Source organism: Dipodomys merriami, unplaced genomic scaffold, assembly GCF_024711535.1.
Source record: "Dipodomys merriami isolate MVZ:Mamm:240054 unplaced genomic scaffold, mDipMer1.0.p SCAF_154, whole genome shotgun sequence".
Classification (NCBI taxonomy): domain Eukaryota; kingdom Metazoa; phylum Chordata; class Mammalia; order Rodentia; family Heteromyidae; genus Dipodomys; species Dipodomys merriami.
In genome coordinates, this window is record NW_027202871.1 from 704,359 (window position 1) to 727,028 (window position 22,670).

At 41.2% G+C, this 22,670-nt stretch overlaps 2 protein-coding genes across 8 annotated transcripts in view; one reads left to right on the forward strand and one right to left on the reverse strand.

Annotated features, from left to right (window-relative positions):
• The window catches only part of Smc4 (structural maintenance of chromosomes 4), a 30,498-nt gene extending 18,672 nt beyond the window's left edge, over nt 1-11,826 (reverse strand). The window contains exons 1-8 of one of the 4 annotated variants that reach the window (XM_070022846.1): nt 11,728-11,826; nt 10,980-11,117; nt 10,234-10,412; nt 9,648-9,839; nt 8,091-8,267; nt 1,420-1,584; nt 1,211-1,338; nt 461-601 (exon numbers count right to left, since the gene is read on the reverse strand). In XM_070022846.1, coding sequence (XP_069878947.1) covers nt 461-601; nt 1,211-1,338; nt 1,420-1,584; nt 8,091-8,267; nt 9,648-9,839; nt 10,234-10,412; nt 10,980-11,112 — 1,115 coding nt within the window. In that variant the 5' untranslated portion in view covers nt 11,113-11,117; nt 11,728-11,826. Of the gene's footprint in view, nt 1-460; nt 602-1,210; nt 1,339-1,419; nt 1,585-8,090; nt 8,268-9,647; nt 9,840-10,233; nt 10,413-10,549; nt 10,651-10,979; nt 11,118-11,653 lie in introns of those variants that run through there. The other 3 variants (XM_070022845.1, XM_070022847.1, XM_070022848.1) reach the window with 3 other exon arrangements.
• The window catches only part of Ift80 (intraflagellar transport 80), a 74,675-nt gene continuing 62,794 nt past the window's right edge, over nt 10,790-22,670 (forward strand). For 2 of the 4 annotated variants that reach the window (XR_011372041.1, XM_070022849.1), the window contains exons 1-3: nt 12,198-12,304; nt 18,071-18,152; nt 18,586-18,808. Coding sequence is in view for 2 of the 4 variants with exons in the window: in XM_070022849.1 (XP_069878950.1) it covers nt 18,117-18,152; nt 18,586-18,808 (259 nt within the window). In the remaining 2 variants the exon portion in view is untranslated. Of the gene's footprint in view, nt 10,865-12,197; nt 12,305-18,070; nt 18,153-18,585; nt 18,809-22,670 lie in introns of those variants that run through there. The other 2 variants (XM_070022850.1, XM_070022851.1) reach the window with 2 other exon arrangements.

A 22,670-nucleotide genomic window follows, 5' to 3' on the forward strand; every position in this document is an offset into this window, starting at 1 on the left:
GCTGGGTGTCAATGGCTCACACCTATAACTCTAGCTACTCAAGAGGCTGAAATCTTAAGTCAAAGATGGAAGCCAGCCCAGGCAGGAAAGTCTGTAAGTCTCATCTTCAATTAACCACCAGAAAACCAGAAGTGGATCTGTGGCTCAAAAGTGGTAAGAGTGCTAGCCTTGAGCAAGAGAGCTCAGAAACAGCACCCAGGCTGCTGAGTTCAAGCCCTGCGACCAACACCAACAAACAAAATAAAAAACCACCTAGACTTTCCTGCCCAGGCTGGCTTTGAACTATGATCCTCAGATCGCAGCCTCCAGAGAGTTGGTGGGATTACAGGCATGAGCCAGTTTTTGTTTTTTGAGCAAAGAAGATAAATGCATTCTGGCAAAAGTATCCTAACTATGACCTAGTAGTAAGTATACACACTGCAATAGAATTAACAATCTAAATACTTTCCCAAATACCTACTTCTCTACATCTTTAACATCTTTATTCTTAGCTTTCATTTCATCTGACAGTCTATTACTCTTCTCATTGATTTCTTTGGTATCTTCATAAATTTTTTCCTTTTGAGTTTCCATTTCAGCAATTCGTTTCTGTAGGTCATAACTAGACAAAGGGGAAAAAAGGAGACTCTAGAACACTGTTTCTAAAATTGTGCAACTGTTTTAGTAAAAATCAGATGTTCCCAAAGTAATTTTTCATTTCAGTTTATAATGTACTATCTATGATAGATCACCATCTAGAAATTATTCAATGGTAAATTCTAAAAATAACCCATTCACTTGAAATTGCCTGCTGTTTGCATACTGGGAGTGTATAACTGTACCCAGACCCCTACCTCAACAAGTCACTCTGTGGCACCGTGGTTATGGGTCTCCACTGAAAGGTATTAGGGTCCTGATAGTGGTGAAGCACCAGGGACAAGACCTACGATGGAGGAACTACATACACTTGGGATTGGCCTTCTCTAAGGTTTTAGGGACCCACAGGAGAGGGGTTTTTCCCTGGTCTGAGGAGATTACTGTATAGAAGTATTAATCAGGAATAATAAATTTTTGCAAAGGTGTCTCTCAAAGTATAATACCCAAAAGTACATGATCTTATTGAAATAATCCCTAATTTAATGAATTTATTACTTCAAATAACTAACAAACTTTTACTCTAGTACAGCAAAAACTACTTTGACTGGTTAAAATACTAATTAAAGTTACTTACATGTAGTATTGACAAACATGATTCTTTTTTTTAAATATTTCATTTTCTAAGGTCAGAAACTCAATGGCCATGTTCTTCTCTCCTTCTAAGGCATCCTTTTCTTTTTCTACCATTTTAACTCTGTTTAGCTAAAACAGAAAATAAAATTTTAAAATATTTTCTATGTATAAAGCATGCCAACAATAGATTTAAAAACCAAACAATTCCACCTTCTCTCCTCTGTGTTCGTTCAGTACTTCAACTCTCCGACACAAGACTCTAATAGGTTCATTCAGCCGACCACAGCCAATTATGTCTTCTAAATACTCAAGCATACCCTCGTCATGTTCAGTCTGGCCTTTTGGTTTCATCATAGCAATCTGTTCAACTTCACCCTTTAAAAAAAGTAATATTCCAGATTCACTGTATATGTTTAGCTTAGTCTTAGGGGAGAATCAGGGCAGTTAATTAACAAACAGCAACAAACAACTTATGTTCATCAAATAGCTTTTATATAAGGAATGTATATTTTTATTCCCTTAAATTCTTACAAGATTACAATGTCTACTCGTAAATACACATAAAGGCAAAAGGAATAAGCAAGTAAGTTTAACTTTCCTTTTCTCCTTGGTTTTGGGGCTTGAACTCAGGGCCTTAGGCACTGTCCCTGAGCCTCTATGTGCTCAAGGCTAGGACTCTACCACTTGAGCCACAGCACCACTTCTGATTTTGAGTGGTTAACTGAAGATAAGAGTCTCACAGGGTCTCTTCTGCCTGGGCTGGCTTTGAACTACAATTCAGATTCCTTGCATAGTTTTACCATGTAAGGTCCTCCTGAAAATACTTTTACGATTATGTTACTAATATTTGGTAATGCTGCTACTATACAAATTGCTGATCATATCAATACTTAGTTAAATGGCTCACGACAGTAATCCTAGCTACTCAGGAGATGGAGATCTGAGAATAGTGGTTTGAAGCCATAAGACACTTATTTCCAATTAATCACTCACTCAAAAACCAGAAGTAGACCTGTGGCTCAAAGTGGTAGAGTGCCAGCATACCAGGCCCTGAGTTTAAACCCCTCAACAAAAACAAAACAGAACAAAACATAAGTCTTAGGTGGAAAAGGAAGTCCTCTATTTCAAATGGAAATAATGAAAGAAATCCAACTGATCACCTGACCACAGAAAACTCTGTACTGGCATATGACACCAACCTTGTGTTTGCAGTCCATCTAGCAATTTTAAACTATAATTGAAACTTAGATCAACTTAATATATTTTTATGTCTTCATTTTGTTTACAAAGACAAAAAAGAAGCATGTATTATCAGGTTAACTGTAAGGCAGACTGCCAGGGCAATCATTTGGTTTGACAGAGGAAACAACTGTCTGAACATGTTCAGGCAAAATGCAGCTTATCCTTTGCTAAAGTAGTCTGCTTGTTGTATACTCTACATGCTGGAATTGAATGGGCAGGCAGGGGGGAAAAAATCTCTTACTTCCACCCAAACTGCTAAGTGTCTATGACCTGAACTTAAATATTTGGAGCAAAACTTAATAACCAAGTGTCTGTCACAATTTTAAAGAAAGCTTGAATATAACGGTATCAAGTAAAAAGAAATTCAAGGTACAATATAGAACAATACAATACAGCTCATTTTTTGGTTTAATCACTGCAAGGAGGTTGCTGACATTGTTTGGGAAAGGGAAAGAGGGCAGGCCAGTGAGGGCAAAACTGACTTAACAGTTGTAAAAATTGTGTTAATGTAACAATGAAATCACCCCTTCACAGAACTAATGTAAGTGAACTAAAAGAAAAAGGACTCTGACAGAAACATTCTAAACTTTTTATATCTCATCATTGCAGTACCCTGCCAAGTATAGTGAAGTTGTTAATCCATTTATTCTATATAACATTCAGTATATTATGTATGAGTGTATAAATGGAATAGATTGCACAGAAAAATACCTTCCTAACACCGTCACACACTATAACCAGAAAAATGAAAGAAAGGGAGGGGGTAAAGCTATTAGGAAGCAGCCAGTCTTAGGAGAAAGCATATTTTGGTTATGTTAGGAGAAAGCTTATTTTGGTTATTTTTTTTTTCCTTTTCCAAATAAGATAAAGGACGTAAAGCTGACTTTTTTACTCTTTAGTAAGGCTGCTCCGTTTTTTTACATTTTAAAGAAAAGCTCATTGATAAATTGCAATAGTCCCACCTCAAACCCCTTACAACATTTGATTTTAGATTTTGAAGCCACAGGGTGTGAATTGGGTGTTAACTTATATTTACTGTCAGGACTGCTGTGGTTTTGAGATGATGACCACCAACTTCTCTTATGGTTCTGTCCTTCTTGTCCTCTATGTCCTAGCACTCACTAGGAATAGCTAACTCCTTAATCCCCCTTATTCTATTTTGTGATGTCATTTGTGGGATGACAGTCTGTTCACAAAAGACTATATATTTTTTAGAAAACATATTCACACCATGTGGAATATAAATTGTTTTCAGTTAGGGCAATGACATAATCTGCCAAGGTTCCCAGTTACAAATAGCATTTGTTGGTACAACCACATATAAAACCTGTTAAGCCGTTATACAGGATCTGAGGTTGGTGAAAAGGCATTCAGTTTTCTCTACCCTCTATAGATTAAAGCATACTAAACGAAGCCCCTCCTCACCAGCTGTTACTCCTGACTAGAGGGGTTGGACTGGGTATGAAATGTGTAGTAGAAAGCTTCCTAGCAGGTGAGGCTCTAGCTCCCACCCCCAGATTTAACAGCAAAACAAAATCTCAAAGTACAACAAGATCTTTTATGGTAAATACAGGAATAAGTATTTACCATAAAAATTAAGCTCAAATTGCTAGCAAGGATTAAACTATACAAAACCAAACAGTATACAGCTATAATAAAACTTTTTCTTAGTAAGACCATATCAAGATAAATACACATCTGCACATCAAAATTCAACAGCCCAGAATGACTAGACTTTCACTGAGCTCTACTTCCACGCATGGGCTTGAACATTCTATTCTGCTCTAATAGTATTCATACCTATTCTGGTTGCTAGGGAGAAACTACCTGTTTATATCTCTGCAATCCCAATAGCTGAGGTATTGGGGTGTATTACTGATTAAGGCTAAAGGTGTTTTAATGTTAACAGTTACAGACTTCTATGAAGAAACCAGAACCCAAATTGTTTACTGTAGAATCATAACTGACGATACAGAGGCTATAATTCTAATCTATGACAATCCACCATCCAAAGTAAAAAACAACAAAAGAATCTAGCCTTTCTTATGAACTTTAACATAGATTAAAAAAAATTTAACTTATTTTTGAGATAGTCTCATTATGTAAGTACTTCAGATTGGTTCAGAATTTGACATCTTCCCATCTCCCCTGTCTGAATGCTGCGATTTCAGGCATGAACCACATGCTCTGATTTTAACTCAGATTTTGTAGTACAAAGACATCAAGTTGGATGAGGTATCATAACACATGCCTGTAATCCCAGCTACACAGGAGGCACTTGTGTAAGGCAGGCGAGGCAAAAATTTGAACCCTATCAGAAAAAAGACTAAAGCAAAAAACGGGCTGGGGGCATGAGTGAAGTGATAAAAGTACCTGCTAAGCCTAAGTTCAAATCCCAGCACCACCAAAAATAAAAAGCACATAAAGCTGAAAATTGTCAAAATTAAAGTTATACTACTATTTGTAGGTCTTAAGGACTTTAGAAAAACATTCTGGAGACAGATCATTAATGCAACTTTGAAGTGAAATGAAAACTTTACCCTCGCATAGGGCAGATACATTAACCAATGAAGCAAAACCAATTATATATACTAAGTTATTGTCAGAAATACAAAACAAATAAGCTCTAGTTGTTTAGGCCAAATAGTTATTCATGGGACAGAGGGTTCCAGGAAGGCACACTACATGTGAAGAGGAAAAAAAAAAAAAAAAAAAATATATATATATATAAAACTTTCCTCTAGGGAAATAACAGGTCAACCATAACCTAATGCTTTTAAGAATCATGTTTAACTTTTTTCTAAAGTTACACTATCATTTGCTCAAAAAGTCGCCCATTTTATCAACATATCTGAATTATACAAAATAATGAATTTCATTGATTATAAAATTGTAAAGATTTATGTCCATACCTTCTACCTTGAATTGTCTAATTTTTTAAAAGTTATACATTTATAAGCCATTTTTATATTAATTACCAACTTTTAGCATAGTGTCTCATTAGTAACTCACTTGAGTGGTTAATCAAAGTTTAAATGGATCCAAATACTAGACATGCTTACTTGGAAAACTTATGAAACCGATATGTAAGGACTATGAAAATTTTTACTCCTGTGGAATTCTAAAATTAAACGATTTTTAATTTTAAAAGTAAAATTTTATTTTTACATTTAGATTCCTTAGGACATGAAGCACTACTATACAGCTCCTGTGTTGAATTCAGCTTTCTTAAATGTTGAGGTAAGTTATGACAGCAATAGGGAGTTTTCAGGACAAATGTTACTAGAAGGAAATGAAATAAAAACCACAATCATACTTACCTTCAAATGCTTTCAATCTCTAGTATTAAGTCTTAAGAGTCTGATAAAGAGCTAAAATACAACAAAACAAAAACTAAACAGAAACCACTGCACTGTCACTAGAAGTTAACTGTACCTTTAGTTATATCTATTCTAGTTCTGCTTCTTTGTTACAGTTGAGTTAAGGCTCTTATCCAAACTGCACCTTTCAACTGAAGGTTTACTCTAGTATTATTTGAGCATTTTTGTTCAGAGCACAGAAAAGGCTCTGTCTGTGCTTTCTATCATTAGGTCAAAAGGTTTAGACAAGCCGGGCGCCTGTAATCCTAGCTACTCAGGAGGCTGAGATCTGAGGATCACGGTTCAAAGCCAGCCCAGGCAAGAAAGTCTGAGTGTCTCATCTCCAATAAAATCACTAGAAAACTGGAAGTGGTGCTGTGGCTCAAGCGGTAGAGCGCTTGCCTTGAGCCGAAGAGCGCAGGGACAGCGCCCAAGCCCAGAGTTCAAGCCCCACGACTGACCCCCCCCCCAAATGGTTTAGACACTATGTACTTCAGAAGCATATAAACTCCCAATTTATAAACTATTTTTATTTACTTGTTTGGGAAATTAGTGTGTTTTTAGCTTCCTGTATTATTGAACTATGTATATATAAGCTTTATAGAAAGGGAAAAAAAATCTTTAGGAGAGTTTAAATGCAGTCCACTTGCTTTTGATGAATTTTTGAAGAGACATAAAACTGATCACCCCAGGATGACAGTAAAGAAATAGCAAAGAACAAAAAGTAAAATATGACTACACTCTCTTGCAAAACCTTAGCATCGGGCTGGGAAGGTGGCTCAGTGGTAGAGTGCTTGCCTTGCATGCATGAGGCCCTGGGTTCGATTCCTCAGCACCACATAAACAGAAAAAGCCAGAAGTGGCGCTGTGGCTCAAGTGATAGAGTGCTTGCCTTGAGCTGAAGGGCTGAGAGACAGCACCTAGGCCCAGAGTTCAGGTCCACGACCGGCAAAAAAAAAAAAAAAAAAAAAAAACACCAAAAAAAAAAAAACCTTAGCATCATTAAATTATAAAGGGATAAATTTTTAAATTTCCAAAAAATCTAATTCCAGGAAGCCTACAAAGCTTGATTAAAACAAACACTGTACCTATAACGCTTTGCTTTAAGTGTACATTTACATTAGTTCAAATCTTATTTAGAAATATACCTGCAACTGACTTCCCAACAGTCATTTAAAATTAAGTTTGGGTCAAAGAAGTACTGTAAATGTACCTGCTAATAAAGTGTATTAAACTAAAAATTATTCCAGAATGTTGATTTGCCTTATATACTATCAATGTAACAAGTATTTTAAAAGATAACTGAACAATGTTTGAGGAGTTTGGAATCACCCAGTCATTCCAACAAGACATTTAGTATCCAGATCTCCAACTTGTTTTAAGACCAGTGACACAAGATCCTACAGGTAATCCAGTCATTTCTGCTTTATGAAAATAATATTTTTCTTACTATGCTTCCAGTGATTCTAGATAGCACATGAGAGTAAGATGTCCTTAAATCAAACAGGAATTTAAAAACACTCAACAAAGCCAAGATTTTACACTCAAAACTATTTTTTTTCGAAGATAAAGACTTAGGGAAGAAAAGTATCAATCTATTCTGGTAGGATATACTTTTATTTACAAAAATAATTTCTAATTAAAAGCACCTGATTCTAAGCACTTAATAAAAGACTTTTGTTGTATAAGAGTTGTGATAAGAATGTAACTATCAAGTTACATTCTGATCTAACAACAGTAGTGAATGTTCAATAAAGTAGGCCATTTTAAACAAAACAAAAACCAATCTGAGGAAACTTAAGCAACCTAGTGTTAAACTTGAGTGCTGAAAGATTAAATTTGGTAAGTGCTTAAAAAAAAGGATAGTCTTATTAAAAGGCTATAAATCTCACTGAAAATATCTTAGAGGGAGACACAGACTTGGGTGACAGTTGCGTTATCCCTGTCACACTAAAGCAGCACAGTAATATTGGTGTTTCATACTTATGTCACCACGCCAATATTTACGTGCTGCTAGAGTGGAACAAGTACATCAGTGCATCAAAATATAAAACACACATGTGAGAATGAAAGTAATAGTTTTGAATGAGTTTCCTTAAGTTTCTAGAGCAGCAAATAATGATTCGCATTTTGACTATAATATGTAAACCATGATGTGCTGCTACAGTACTTTAAGGTCTCAAGAATGCAGGATCCACCAACAGGGCTGCCCTCCAGCTTCTTCCATAACAAAACAACAAAGCAAAAAGACAATCTCTCTCAAGTCTATTCTGAACTTACCTGTAAGATTAGAAATCTATTATGGTCCAAGTCAATTCCATGGCTTCGAAGAAGATTTCCAACATCCTTAAATGTTTTTTTCTTCCCACTAATGTGATAGACAGAAGTATTATCTCTGTAGGCCGTTCTAGATACATAGAAGTTACTATTAGGCACGACTTCATAATCATCCCCTTCCTGTTTTGAGGAAAAACAAAACCAGAAAACAACTTGGTTATTAAGTCACAGGTCTGCTTCAGATTCACACACTTTATACTGAAACTAAGTTTATGGATTAAATACTTCAACTTACACACACACACAAACAGCCGGTAGTTCTCAAAAAATAAACTTGCTTAGAACAAATAGATATTTGGCTCCTTTTCAAGGAGGCCCCAAATCAAAATGCTAAATTCAAGCAAACAAACAAAAACTTCAGCTCTAGAAAAGCCTGAAAAATAATATTGGACTGTTAGGAGACAATAAAGGTAGACAGGGAATCCAAACACATCTGAACAAACCCACCCAAATGAATACATGCTAACAGACTAAGCGACTCCATCTTTCTGAAGAAAAAGAAAGGAAAGAGTAATAATAGGCTGAAACTTTCTGGGGGGTGGGTGGGGGTGGCAAAGAATGCCCCATCAGCTGAGGTAAAAAGAACTGTAACTAAGTCTCAACTCCATTCCTAATTTAAACAACAACAACAACAAAAAAATCAAGTACATATGTACTTTCACATTAAAACTCACCCTCAAAAGCTGTCATTTTGAAGCTATGGCTTCTCAATTTCAAACGAATCAAATGTAATAAACAGGCAATGGAATAAAATCTGATTTACTGGCAATCTATTTTTTTAGTCCAAATTATGCCACAAAATGATTTAAGAAGCAAAATTAAGATAGCTGCTTCTTTGTAAGCTTTTTATAAAATCAAATAAAAGAAAACAGTAGCTAAGTCACTTTCCCATTTCATTATGTAGAATTGTTTTTTTAAGTTTTAATCAGTTTTTGAACAACAAATTTAATAAATTCATCCTTAGAGACCTCTCTGTCCCAGAATACCAACAAAACTATGTACATTTAACCTATAACCATATATATTTCTACAAAACAAGTTAAATTGAAAAGCTCTTCTACATCACAAATACACAGGACCACTAATACCGAATTTAATGTGATTGACATAATGAAGATGGTAAACTTGGTTAACTATTACATTCTCAAGATTAGGTAACTTATTCTGAAGCAATAAACAAATTCCCAAAAACAACCCTAAACAGAATATCTATTTAGCACCTAGAATCCTAAAACTACTCAATGTTTTATTCCAAGAAGATAATGATTACCAAGCTATTTATAATCCATTTTCTGTCTAAAAATGTTCATGTTTAACAGCCACCACCATTCTCCCAAAAGAAATATGGCCATGGAGGTAATGAGAGCAACCTCTTTTACTTAAATTCACATGTATTTTTAAAAGCTGACTTAAGCTAACAGGAATAACATGTGTAATGCATTCAAGTCCTTTGTTTTCCTTACTCGAAGTTGCAAATAGAAAACAAAACAAAACCCTTACCTTATCAATTATCTTTTGGAAATGAACCTCTACAGTGCAACTCTGAATATCCTTATGTTCATCAGAATTATGAATTAGCACCGACAGTTTCTTAGATCTTATTTTTTGAGCTCGATAGCCAAACACAAAAAGCATAGAATCGATAACATTGGACTTGCCACTGCCATTTGGCCCAATAATACAGGAAAAGCGCTGCATAAGAAAAAAGTATTTTTTTTAAAGCTGAAGACTGATTAAATTGCTTTTTACTCGCAGTAAAAATTACAGGCACTTCAAAGTTCTCACCAGTAGAAAGCACATAATTTATACTTTCTTACATCTTTTCTCCTTTACGATACCTTAAGTAAAAAATTCTAATCCAGACGTTTTATAAAACATCTTAATAAAGAGAAAATATTACCCTCAAACACAAAAACACACGATTCCACCCAACGAGAAAGAACTTCAATACTAACAAGGTACCAAAGATACCAGATGACTAAAACCTCATTCGGTTGTTAAAACTCATAGGCACAGAAAACAGTAAGCAAACAGAAACATTTGTCTTGAAGAAGTATTACAATAGTTTCTTGAAACAGACTAATACCTTATGGAAAGGGCCCAGAATTTTCTCCCCGGCATAAGACTTGAAGTTCTGGTTTACGATATGAGTTATCATGAGCCGGGGAGCTCCAGCTTCACTGGCCATGGCTGGGGGTGGGGGTGGAGGAATACTACTCAAAATTTCTTCTAAACTTCTGTCATCTAGTTCCTCAGCCGGGGCCTCTAAGTCAGAGGAAGGAGAGGGAGAGAGGAGAGAAGCCTCGTCAGTACAGTGAGCCACTCCGTGCCCGCTACTCCTTCAAAGATGCTATTTCGGAATCAACACGACGCAGCCACCGCAACTCCCCGGACCGACTGACCTCGTCGCGTCGCCTGACTTGTGCCGAGAAAATTCTCGACACCCGCCACGCAATTTTGCACAAGCACATCACGATCCTCTGCAGTCGAGACAGGGCGTCCATGTCTGACCTGTCAGTACCGCGCATCCAGTCCGTGGGTGAAGTTCACTCAGCGAACCCAGAACACGGGTCACAATAGGCCCCTCGGCTTCCGTTCGAACCCGGCGCCGGTCGGGTCCCCCCTGGCCCCCCGGGAGCTCCAGGCTCAGAGGCGCCGGGCCGGGGCCGGACGCCAACGACCGCCCCGCGGCTTCAGGACGGTGCGGGCCCGCAGAGGTGAGGGGCGAGGCGGGCTGTGCGCGCGTGCGGCCAGCTGTCCACCCCGCTCGGCCCCCGACGCCGCCGATCGCCCACCCCGCCCGGAACCGCGACCCCCCCGACGGCGACTCACCTGCGGCGGCCGGGCTCTGGGCGCGGCCGGCCGGCGGCTCAGGCTCCGCGTCGCTGTTGGCGCCGTCCGGGGCCGCCCGCGGCCCTTCCTCCCGGCGCCGGGCGGTGGAGGGCTGGGCGCCTTTCCGGGGCATGGTCGCTAGGGCGGGGAAACCGGGGCCGGGGTGAGCGCGCGGGGCCCGTGGGGTCCCCACCCGCGGCAGCCCCCCGGCCCCGACGTGCGCGGACCCGCGGCCACCCTCGTGGACACCTGTGACGCTTCCACGCCCGGGACAGGGTGCCGGCACCCCGAGCGGGACGGGGTTAGTCGGGCCGGCTTCCGGCGGGACCGACGGCCGAGCCCGGGCGGGGCGCCCCGCCCGCCAGCGCCCGGACGGCGCAGGGGCTGGGGGTCGGTGGTACCCGCCGGGCTCGTCGTCCGCCCGATCCCGTCCCGTCCGGGGCTCGGGGCGGAAAGGCTCCGATCCAGGGCTGCGGCGCCCGGGAGAGGCGCGCGGAACCCCCGCCGCCCTCCGCGCCGGGAGCGGCCGAAAGGGACAGAGGGGGGGGACAACGGGGGGACCGCCCGGTCCGCGGCCTCCGCCACCCCGCGGCCCCAGGCCTCTCCCTCCAGGCGGCCCTGGGTGGGGCGGGGGTCCGCGTGTGACAACCCAGCCAGCCGAAGGAGCAGCGTACCTGCGCGGCAGTCCGCCCGCCCCGGCGCCGGCGTGGCCCCGGGTGCGCTCCCCACCCCCACTCCCCGCGCCTACCGACGCCTCAGCTCCGGGTCCTCCACTCGAAAATGGCGCCTAAAATACAAACTCGAACGGAAATTCGTTACAAATGCGCGCAAGGACTTCTGGGATCGACTCATTTGAAAAAAAAAAAAGAAAGGGCGGTGACGATCACCGCCATCTTCTGGCCGCTCGCGCGCATGCGCGGGCTCCCGGCGGGAGGAAGTTTCTAGGAAGTGGTTAGGACCGAGGAAACGCTTTCCCCCACCCCCCTGTGATCTCTAAGGGAAGCAGTGTTGTGGAGACTACGGCATTTTGAAAAAACAGCCTGGAAATCATAAAAAAAAGAGAAAAATAATGCCCCGCCCCTTACATCCCCAGCTGGAGGCCGGCTGCCCAATGACAGCCGTGGAGGAGAGGGCGGGCTCGTTTAGAGGCGGGGCCGGGGGGCGTGGCCGCGCAGATGACGCGCCTCTGGCAGGTATCGCGGGAAGTGAGACGAGCGAGCGAGAGTGACGCTTGGAAGTCACTATGGTGACGGGAGGTCGGGGAGGCTTCCTCACCGCGGGTCCCACCTCCGAGGACGGCTACCTGCGCTGCCCGGGAACTTGAGGTACAACTGTCCCCTTGGCACACTTCCGGGAGAGGGTCTGGGAGCGCTTCCGGCGTTGGCTCCTTTCTGGAGGGGTGCGCGCTGGTGGAGCATCGGCCGGGGGCCGGGGGCTGGCGGGGGGCGGAGGAGGGAGGCCGGGGGTCGGTGTGGACGGGCGGAACCACACCGGAGCCGCCTCCGAATTGCTTGTGCCCGGCCAGGGGGTGTCCGCGCCGGCGGTTGGGGATTTCGGCTCCGAATGGGAAATGGTCGGTGTGATGAGGGGTTATCTTGAGGAGGGGAGTCTGCGTGTGCGTGGCCCGGAGCGGGGCACTGATGACCACGCTTGGTGGTGTCCTCGGGCCTTTTCCTGGAGAGTGAAGGGGTGGTGGTCGTGGTGGTGGGTCGTCAGCATCCGCGCTCGTCCCGGACCCCGGGCTGCTGCTCAGAATCCTGCTTGTAGCCCGGCGCTTTTCTGGAGGCTCAGCTGTCCTATGGTTATCATCAACTCGGTCAAACGTGCTCTCATTTTCTGCAGCTTTAAGAACCACCAGTTGATTCGACTATCTCCAGTAATTATTTAATCTAACGGCTTTTGTGATGAAAATTGCATCTCTCCTCAGGTTCCCCTCTCCCCCTTCAGAAAGCCCAATATATTGAAGCCCTAGTGAATAGGCTTTCTGCAAAAACTTAGATTGGTTGCTCTAAAGTATATTACGGCCCTTGCACCACCACGTACGTAGTGCAAGGTTGGGTTCAGTGATTGTTCCAGAAGGCACCCAAGAGCGAGAATTTGGTAGGATTGAGTAAGTATGGACTCTTTTCTAACAACAGATTTTATATTGGCAGTTGAAAAAATAGAATACTTTTCACAAAACAAATGTCAGAAAATAAAAATGTAAACAATATTTGGCTATTAAGTTTAAGAGGATATAGAGATCTCTTTGAGGGCTTATGGAACCTTTTCACAAGTTGTAAACCACTGCACATCCGAGTGGAGGAAGATATCTACTGTGAAGATTACAAATTAGACCAAATGGTGCTGTCAATATGGCAGGCAACAGAGCACAGTAGTTGTAGAAAGGTACAAATAGAACTCAGAATTCCAAGTCCCATCATCCTTTAGCTGTAGGCTTGGGCAGTTAGCTCTATCAGTCAGTGTATTGGAGGGTATTTATTTGTAAAACCAAAGTTTAATGCCTAACTCATAGGATTGTTTCAGCAGTACACATATCATTTGATGTTGCTGTGTTAGTGATGTTAGCAGTAAGGATGGGTAATGGAAGGATATCAAGTTAGGAGAGTAGTTTATGAAGGATCTTGAAAGACAAGGTAATGTAAAAATGGCTTGGTGGTATGACTCATGTATTTGAGCATCAACCTCACAAGTATGAGGCCCTGAGTTCAACCTGCCCCATGCCTCCAAAACAGTACAAGAAACAGCTATTAGAAAAAACTCAAGCTACAGAATGACTTGAAAACTAAGAAGAATTAGGCCAGGTTTGGTGGTATATGCTGGTAATCTTAGCACTTAAAGGCCAGCTTTGTCTAAAATAAAGAATTAGTTATTAGTAGTTATCAGGGATGTGTTAGAGAAAAGGCTGGCATTAGAAATGGTTTTAGTTAGATGGTTACTGTACAGTTATCCTTGGAAATGAGAATTACTTGTCACGTAGAAAGAGAAGAGTTAAAAGTCATTTTTGGGGGGAAAAGTTTATTGGTTTGGTAGCTTTTGGTGGTTAAGAGTATAAACCCTTGAAATCAATCAGGTATTAATCTTTGTGAATTCTTGAATTAGTGAAGAAGGTATGGGAAGAATGGTAAAACAGAGACAAATTCTGTGAATTATAACTGTGAATGGTTGATGTTCTAATGACTGATGTGAGAGGCATAAGCCTGCTGATACCAGAGGCAGCAACAAGCCTTTGAATCTATTCTTCTGCTCTCCTTGTTATTTCATCTTTTCCCATTGCTTTTACTGTGATCTTAACTCCTCAAAATGATAAGGGTATCTCCCACACTCAGCTTTCCTGAGACTCTCAACTTGTCTAAACAATTTCTCCTTGACTTCTCCACTGGCATGTCTAATAAACACTTTGAATTTGAATTTAACATCCAGAGTGGAACCTGTTTTGGGGGAAGGGATTGATTAAACCAGGGAATCAAAACAACACGTGCTAAGCACAGTCCTCTGCTGGTAAGCCATTCCCCCAACCTCTCACCACCCTTCTTTTTCATTTGGTTTTGAGATAAACTGCTCCAACTAGTCTTGAATTTTCTTTTAAATTGATATCACTTAGTTGTACATGCAATTCTTCTTGCATAATCACCCTTCTCCCACTCTCTCTTCTCTCCTCACAAACCATTCTCAACTTTCCTTGTTTCATTTTCATTTTAGCCCTTCTTCTCACTTCTCATTTGCCCTTTTCACAAAGCATACACCCCAGACATATTTCAACTTCATAAAATTTTTTCTTGTTTTTTAAAATTCATGTAAATGAATTTTTCATCATGTTATCTCATATGCATTTTATAATACTTTATAGTCAGAGTGATTTTATCCACATATATCCACATGATCCTGTGTGTGTTTATGTATATATTTTGAGTCTGATATCCACAGATGAGGGAAAATACATCCTTTGTCATTCTGAACCTTAGTCTCAAACTCTTAATCTTACTACTTCAGCCTACTGGCTGTTGGGATTACAGGTGTGTGCCTCTACCTGGCACTATCAGGTTTTACTAAGCACTGACCTTATGAATGTTGACCCACACATGAACAATGACAACTTATGATTTTTAATGTTCAAGCCACAGATACTGCTGCTCCAGTGTAAAGTTGCCAAGTTACCTATATCCTGGAAGTGTTTGTCTTCCCACCCCACTACTCTAACATGACTTCTAGTCAGATCTTTGATGACCAGTTTGGGCAGCTACAAAAACAGCAGCATTCAGGCCGTTGTGAGTTTCCTTGGCATGGCTGTCCTCTAATGGTGCTTTCCCCTTCATGTTCTGTTCAGTACCATATCAAAGTGGCCATGCTATTCATTCAGGACTGACCAAGGGCCAGTCTTCCCAGGAAGTGTTAGGTAGTTACTGTGCCCTGACTTTTTGTGTCTGTTTCAGAATGGTGGGTGGCTGTGATTTCTTCCTGGAGGAAGTGTCCTAACTATTGTGGATTGCTCATGTTGAATATAGTTTCTGGTTGCAATAGTGTAGTTAGCTTTTGTATGTGTTTTTGTCTTATCTGCTGGGCTTGTGATTTAAGAAGCAATAATGTTTCTGTTATTCTTTGAGGTTGAATTTATTTTGAAGAAGCAACTCTTTATAAAATGTTACTATCTCCCCCTTTCCCCAGTAGGAGGAGAGGTGGTGGGAGGGAGGAAGTTCTGAGAAAGGTGGAGAGATACCAAGGATCAGACAGTGAACCAGTGAAATGTGCCTGGGTTCATTTTGTTCTAGTTCTGGCTGTGCCACACATAGCTTCATACTTGTGAAGTTTAAGAGCAATCGCTCACAGAGCTAGGAAAGGGAGAAGTGAAAAGAGCACTTGGAAAGTCAGCAGTGTTTATACCTTGCTGATCCGAGTCTTCCTGGATGCAGGGAAAGAGAAATTACCTAAGTGATGCCTGTTGAACTCCTATCTGTGGCCAGCACTTTCTCTGATATAGTGAGCAGTAATTTTAAACTTGGTAAGCAGGTATTTTTTCCACTTTAATCACATTTTCATCTTTTTTTTCCCTATGATGGTTAATGATAATGCTCAAAAAGAGCATTTATGTAATGTAAATTTGACTCACAAAATATTTTCTTTTAATGACTTGGTTGAGGGGTGTTATTTTTCTTTTTCTAAGTTTTTTTTTGGTTCGGTCGTGGGGCCTGAACTCTGGGCCTGGGCGCTGTCCCTCAGCTCTTCAGCTCAAGGCTAGCGCTCTGCCACTTGAGCCACAGTGCCACTTCCGGCTTTTTTCTTTTTGCTTATGTGGTGCTGAGGAATCAAACCCATGGCTTCATGCATGCAAGGCAAGCGCTCTACCACTGAGCCACCTTCCCAGCCCTTTTTCTGTTTTTATTTTGACAGTTTCACTGATTTCTTTTTTTTTTTTTTTTTTTGTGTCTGGTCGTGGGGCCTGAACTCTGGGCCTGGGCACTGTCCCTCAGCTTTTCAGCTCAAGGCTAGTGCTCTACCACTTGAGCCACAGCACCACTTCCAGCTTTTTTGCTTATGTGGTGCTGGGAATCGAACCCAGGGCCTCAGGCATGCAAGGCAAGTGCTCTACCACTGAGCCAACTTCCCAGCCCCAGTTTCACTGATTTCTTTGCACAATGCTTCCTCCTCCCCCTTCTGCCCCCCTCCAGGGGTTCATTGTGCTTCCAGCTGGCCTCAAGCTTCAGCCTCTTGAGCAGCTGGGACTACAGGTGTGCACTACCAAACCAGTTTATGTAACTTAGTAAGCAATCTATTGCCTCTTCCTTACTTGATGCGCTTGTTTTTCACACTTCCTCTATGGTAGTCTTACTGTCAGGTAGGACATTTCCCTCCAGCAGAATGGAAACTCCAGAGTGAACATGTTGTGCAATTTCCACATAGATTGTAAAAGTAAGGCCCTTAGGGGCTGGGAAGGTGGCTCAGTGGTAGAGCGCTTGCCTTGCATACATGAGGCCCTGGGTTCGATTCCTCAGCACCACATAAGCAAAAAGAAAAAAGCTGGAAGTGGTGCTGTGGCTCAAGTGGTAGAGTGCTAGCCTTGAGCTGAAGAGCTGAGGGACAGCGCCCAGGCCCAGAGTTCAGGCCCCATGACCGGACCCCCTCCCCTCCATAAAAAGTAAGGCCCTTAAAATTTGTTTCAGCTTTCCACCAGATCTTGGGAATTCAATTGATACTTAGTAGATAGGATTAAAATTTATCTGTGGTCTAGGTACAGTGGCTCATGCTTGTAATCCTAGCTATTTAAGAAAATCAAAGTTTGAGGCCAGTTCGGACAAAAAGTTAGCAAGACCTCCCATCTCAAACAATAAACCTGTAATCCCCGATCCATGGAAGGCATAAATTAGGAACATGATCTGGGCCCCCATAGGCAGACGTGAGGGTTTATCTAAAAGCAGCAAGAGACACTAGTAGTACAGTGCTGGCCTAGCAAGCTCAAAGTGCTGAGTTCAAATCTCAGTACTCCCAAAAAGTTGATCTGTGATTGAGGAATTCCTAGTTTGCAGATCTTTTGACTTGACCTCAGAACAGCCTAGAAATTCTTTTTTGTTTTCTTTTCTTTTTTCTTTTTTTTTGTCGGTCGTGGGGCTTGAACTCTGGGCCTGGGCGCTGTCCTTCAGCTTTCAGCTCAAGGTGAGTGCTCTACTGCTTGAGCCACAGCGCCACTTCTGGTTTTTGAGTGGTTAATTGGAGATAAGAGTCTCTGGCTTTGAACCACAATCCTCAGATCTTAGCCTCCTGAATAGCTAGGATCACAGGCGTTAGCCACTGGCACCGGCAGCCTAGAAATTCTTTACCCAACGGGATTTGCTTAATAATGTTCTGGATTCTTGAGGCTGGCTAAGTTAGAGGATATCTGGGGTTCAAGCCTCTGCCCTCCCCATCACCTCTTGGGCGATTAGGACATCAACTAATTTTATTCTTTTCATGTATTTGATGCTGAGAGGATCGATAGTAAGTACCGTGCTGCATCTCTGGATGTGTGTGTATGTGTGTGTTTGTGTACACACATGTGTGCGTGCATGCGCATCCTTTTATTTTTCAATACTTGCTTGTTTCTCCTTTTGTTTTTACAGTGAATACAATCAAGTAGTATTGAGAAATTTTACTGGAAGAAGAGACATGAGACTGAAGATATCACTTTTAAAAGAACCAAAGCATATCCTTTTAATAGCATAAACCTTCATGTAATAATTTATTAGATTATTGGTGAAAGTTTATTTTTCTCCCATTCCTTTAATATGGTATAGTTTAGCAAAACCATTTTTGAAAATTTTGAAATCAGATGGTGCAGGTATTTCTCTCTCTCTCTCTCTCTCTCTCTCTCTCTCTCTCTCTTTCTCTTGTGCTGGTACTGGGGCTTGTACTCAGGGCCTAGGCAAAGCTGGAATTCTGCCACTTGAACCACACCTCTACTTCCAGCTTTTTGCTGGTTAATTGGAAATAAGAGTCTCAGGGATGTTCCTGTCTAGACTGGCTTCTAACTGTAACCCTCAGATCTCAGCATCCCAAGGATCAGAGGTGTGAGCCACTAGTGCCCAGCTCAAGTTTAGGACTCCTGTGGGCTTTATGCTTTCTTGACATGGCATCACATCAGGAGCTGGTGAGCTGCGTGGGCTGGACCACTGCTGAAGAATTGTACTCGTGCAGCGATGACCACCAGATAGTGAAGTGGAACCTGTTAACCAGTGAGACCAGTCAAATAGTAAAACTTCCTGATGACATTTACCCCATTGACCTTCACTGGTTTCCAAAAAACTTAGGTATAAAGAAACAGACTCAAGCAGAAAGCTTTGTCCTTACAAGTTCGGATGGTAAGTTGTCAAATATTATATGCTCATCTTGTGGGCATATAAAATATATTAGCTCATCTAATAAATAATGGCTCCCAATATATTAGTGTGACTAGTGTGACTTGTGCTTTGAGTTGTTTTATAAAGCTGCATACCTTCCTGTAATTTATCTGATTTTCTGTGTAGTCATTTGGTGGGTGTGTAGACTACAGAATTTTTGTTATTGTTGCAGAGGCAAGGGACTTCATCTGGTTTAAAACAGGATTGAATTTGGTTTTTGAGTTCTCTTCTGCATAGAGATGAGCTGTTTTCACTATTTTGGTTTCTTACTTAATAATGTAACTACATAAAGATGTGGATGTGCTTATTCATTTAGTTAGCTGCCTATAAAATATGGTATGTTCCAGCATATAAATTTCTAATTAGAGTTGAATATTTATATAATTTGATCATAATTTTATGACTGGTGAATAGAAAACATAATTTTCATACCTTGTTTTGGGAAATGGGCTCTAGTACTATGTATCCCAGGTAAGACTCAAACTCTCAATCCTTCTACTTGAACCTTGTGAGGGCTGGTATTACAAATCTGTGCTATTAGGGCCAGCTTGATTTTTTTTTTTTTAAGGAATATTTTTGTTTTCTTGGAAATACTTGACCTGTTTTCATCTGTATTATACTCTACCTGCTTTGTCAATTGGGTATACTAATTGTGGGCACATTGATTGTAAGTTACAGAAACTTACCTAGGTAACTTATGCACATGAAAATGGAGTTCTTTTTTTATGTGTCCTGTATCTTCAGAGATAGCTGTGTTAGTTCCCGATTCTGACAGTCTTGTGTATGGTTCTGCCCACATACTTAACTTAATGATGGCCATTAAGCCAAGACTCATCACACTGCCTAAGAAATGGTGACAGAGAGTGCCTTTCCTCACTATTTCTTACAGGTTAGTTGCAGCATCCTCTTGAGTGCGGGCCTTGAGCCATCACTGACTAAATGAACTATTTTACTGAAGAAAGGGGACACAACTATGCAGGTCGAGCCTTATGCTAACACATACAAGAGGAGGAGGGAGAAAAGGGAAGAGGGATTGGTAATCAGAGGAGGAAGGGGTGCTGTGGACTTCAGTGATAGAGAAGCCGGGTTTGTGTTCTTTTTTTTTTGTTTTTTTTGGGTCCGGTCGTGGGGCCTGAACTCTGGGCCTGGACGCTGTCCCTCAGCTCTTCAGCTCAAGGCTAGCGCTCTACCACTTGAGCCATAGCGCCACTTCTGGCTTTTTTCTTTTTGCTTATGTGGTGCTGAGGAATCGAACCCATGGCCTCATGCATGCAAGGCAAGCACTCTATCACTGAGCCACCTTCCCAGCCCATATGTTCTTTTTACTTAGTTTTTCTACAGCTTGATTAAATGTGTATTTTCTAGGAAATGGATGACTACTTTTTTGGTTTTTTTTTTGGTTGGTTGTGGGGCTTGAACTCTGGGCTTGGGTGCTGTCCCTGCGTTCTTCAGCTCAAGGCGAGTGCTCTACTGCTTGAGCCACAGTGCCACTTCTGGCTTTCTAGTGGTTTATTGGAGATAAGAGTCTCATGGACTTTCTTGCCAGGGCTGGCTTTGAACCACGATCCTCAGATCTCAGCCTCCTGAGTAGCTAGTATTACAGGCGTGAGCCACCGGTGCCTGGCCGATGACTACTTTTTATTACTTTTATTTGTTCAGTGCCTTCTAAGTTATAGGTGTAAAAAATATCTGAAGATAGATTAAGAGGTATACTAGCTCAGGCTAAGCAAGAGCAAGAGCCTGAGTTCAAACCCAGCACCAGCAAAAAGAGAAATACATAAAAAAATTTTTAGTATTTGCTTAATGTTTTTGCTTTTGGACTTTTTGTTTTTTTGCCTTTTGCCTTTGTAGTATTTTTTATACAAGAATTCTGGAGCCCAGGATGGCCTTGAACTCAAAATCCTCATTTCACAGTCTCTTGAGTGCTGGGATTACAGGTGTGCACTACCATACCTGACAATCTTTATTTCTAATTGAGGATTGAAAGTCAAAGTCTTGTATTCAAAAGTTACCTGCCTTGTGCACTGCTTGCACATGATTGTTCATTTGAAATATAAGTAGGTATATTTGTTTTCCATTTAAGGTTTTCTCCTCCATCCTTTTAGTTTATGTTAACAAATTTGTAAAATACTAATATGGATAGTTCCACTGAGTCAAAGTACAATATATATGCAGAGTAATGTCATTAATCTTACCCACCCAATTGCACATACCCTTTTTCTGTTCTCCTCATTTTTTGCTTCTGATTTGTTCTTCCTTTGTTTCTTTTGGCAAAATAGATATATGTTTTCTCAGTTTACATTTTTTGTCACACGTACATTACCACCTTTTTTGCCTTTTTAAAAAGTTCAGCACTAGACGAAGATCAACAGCATGTACATATGTATGTAAGTATGTATGTGCCAGTACTAGAGGGTTTGGGTGTTGTCCTTTAGTTTTTTAATCAAGGCTGGTGTTCTACCATGAGACACAGCTCCAGTTCCAGCTTTTTTGCTGGTTAATTGGAGACGAGTCTCGTGGACTTTCCTGCCTGGGAATCTCAGCCTCCTGAATGGCTAGGAGTACAGGTGTGAGCCATGGGTGCCAGACTCTTTTGTAAGAACAATTTTTTTTTTAACTGCTCTTGGGACTTGAACTCTGGCCCTGAGCCCTATCCCTGGGCTCCTTTTGCTCAAGGCTCATAATCCACCACTTGAGCCACAGCTCAACTTCCAGCTTTTTCTATGATTAACTGGAGATAAGAGTCTTATGGAATTTTCCTGCTCAGGTTGGCTTTGAAGCATGATCCTCACATTTCTACCTCTTGAGTAGCTAGGATTACAGGTGTGAGCCAACAGTGCTGGCTCGCTCTAATTTATAAAATGTACAATCATCTAATAATGTCAACCCAGTATTTAAAAGTAAAATCATTTGAGGCTTAATTCATAGCTCAGAAGTTCTTCAGTTTTCCTCATGGTTTTTCTCCTCTCAGTGTGGCAGAAAAGGAAGTCCTAGTTTGTTAATTTGTTCTCCATGCTTTCTTGGTTCCCTTTTCTGGCCCTCTTTTCTTCTGAAATTCTGATAAACTTACATTATTGAAGGGTCTTGGGATTTGGGGACAGTTCTTGAAGTATGTACCACAGACTTTTTACACATAATGTGAAATTTTTACACTTGAAGAATTTATAAGGAATTAAAATTTTAAAAAGGATTTAAAATGTAGTAAAGGAGTCAGGTGCTGGTGGTTCATGCATATAATCCTAGCTACTTAGGAGGTTGAGATCTGAGGATCGTGGTTCAAAGCCAGCCCGGGTAGGAAAGTCCGTGAGACTCTTATCTCCAATAAACCACCCAAGGTAGCGCTATGGCTCAAGTAGTAGAGTGCTAGCCTTCAACTGAAGAGCTAAGGGACAACACTTAGGCCCAGAGTTCAAGCCTCATGACTGGCAAAAAGAAAAAAAGAAAAAAGTAGTAAAGGAATTGTGTAATGGAATTCTAGTATGAATAGCCTTCAGCCTTCAGGTATGAAATCTTTCATAAAGCTACTCAGCATTTTTAAATTGTATTTATTAGAAGCTATGAATTTTTTAATTGTATTGAATATTTTAGATATTTTTACATTTTTTGGACATAATCCCTACTTCTCCCATTAGTTAGTATACCTATTTCTTAAAAATTACTTAATTTATTTTTATTTATTTTTACTTATTTATTTTTTAAATATTAGAGCGTAGGCCTTAGAAAGGCTGGGCTATAGTTGAGTGGTAAAGTGCTTTCCCTGCATGGGTGAGGGCCCTGGTTCCTCCCCAGCTCCCCAGCCCCCAACAGGAAAGGTAGCCATTAG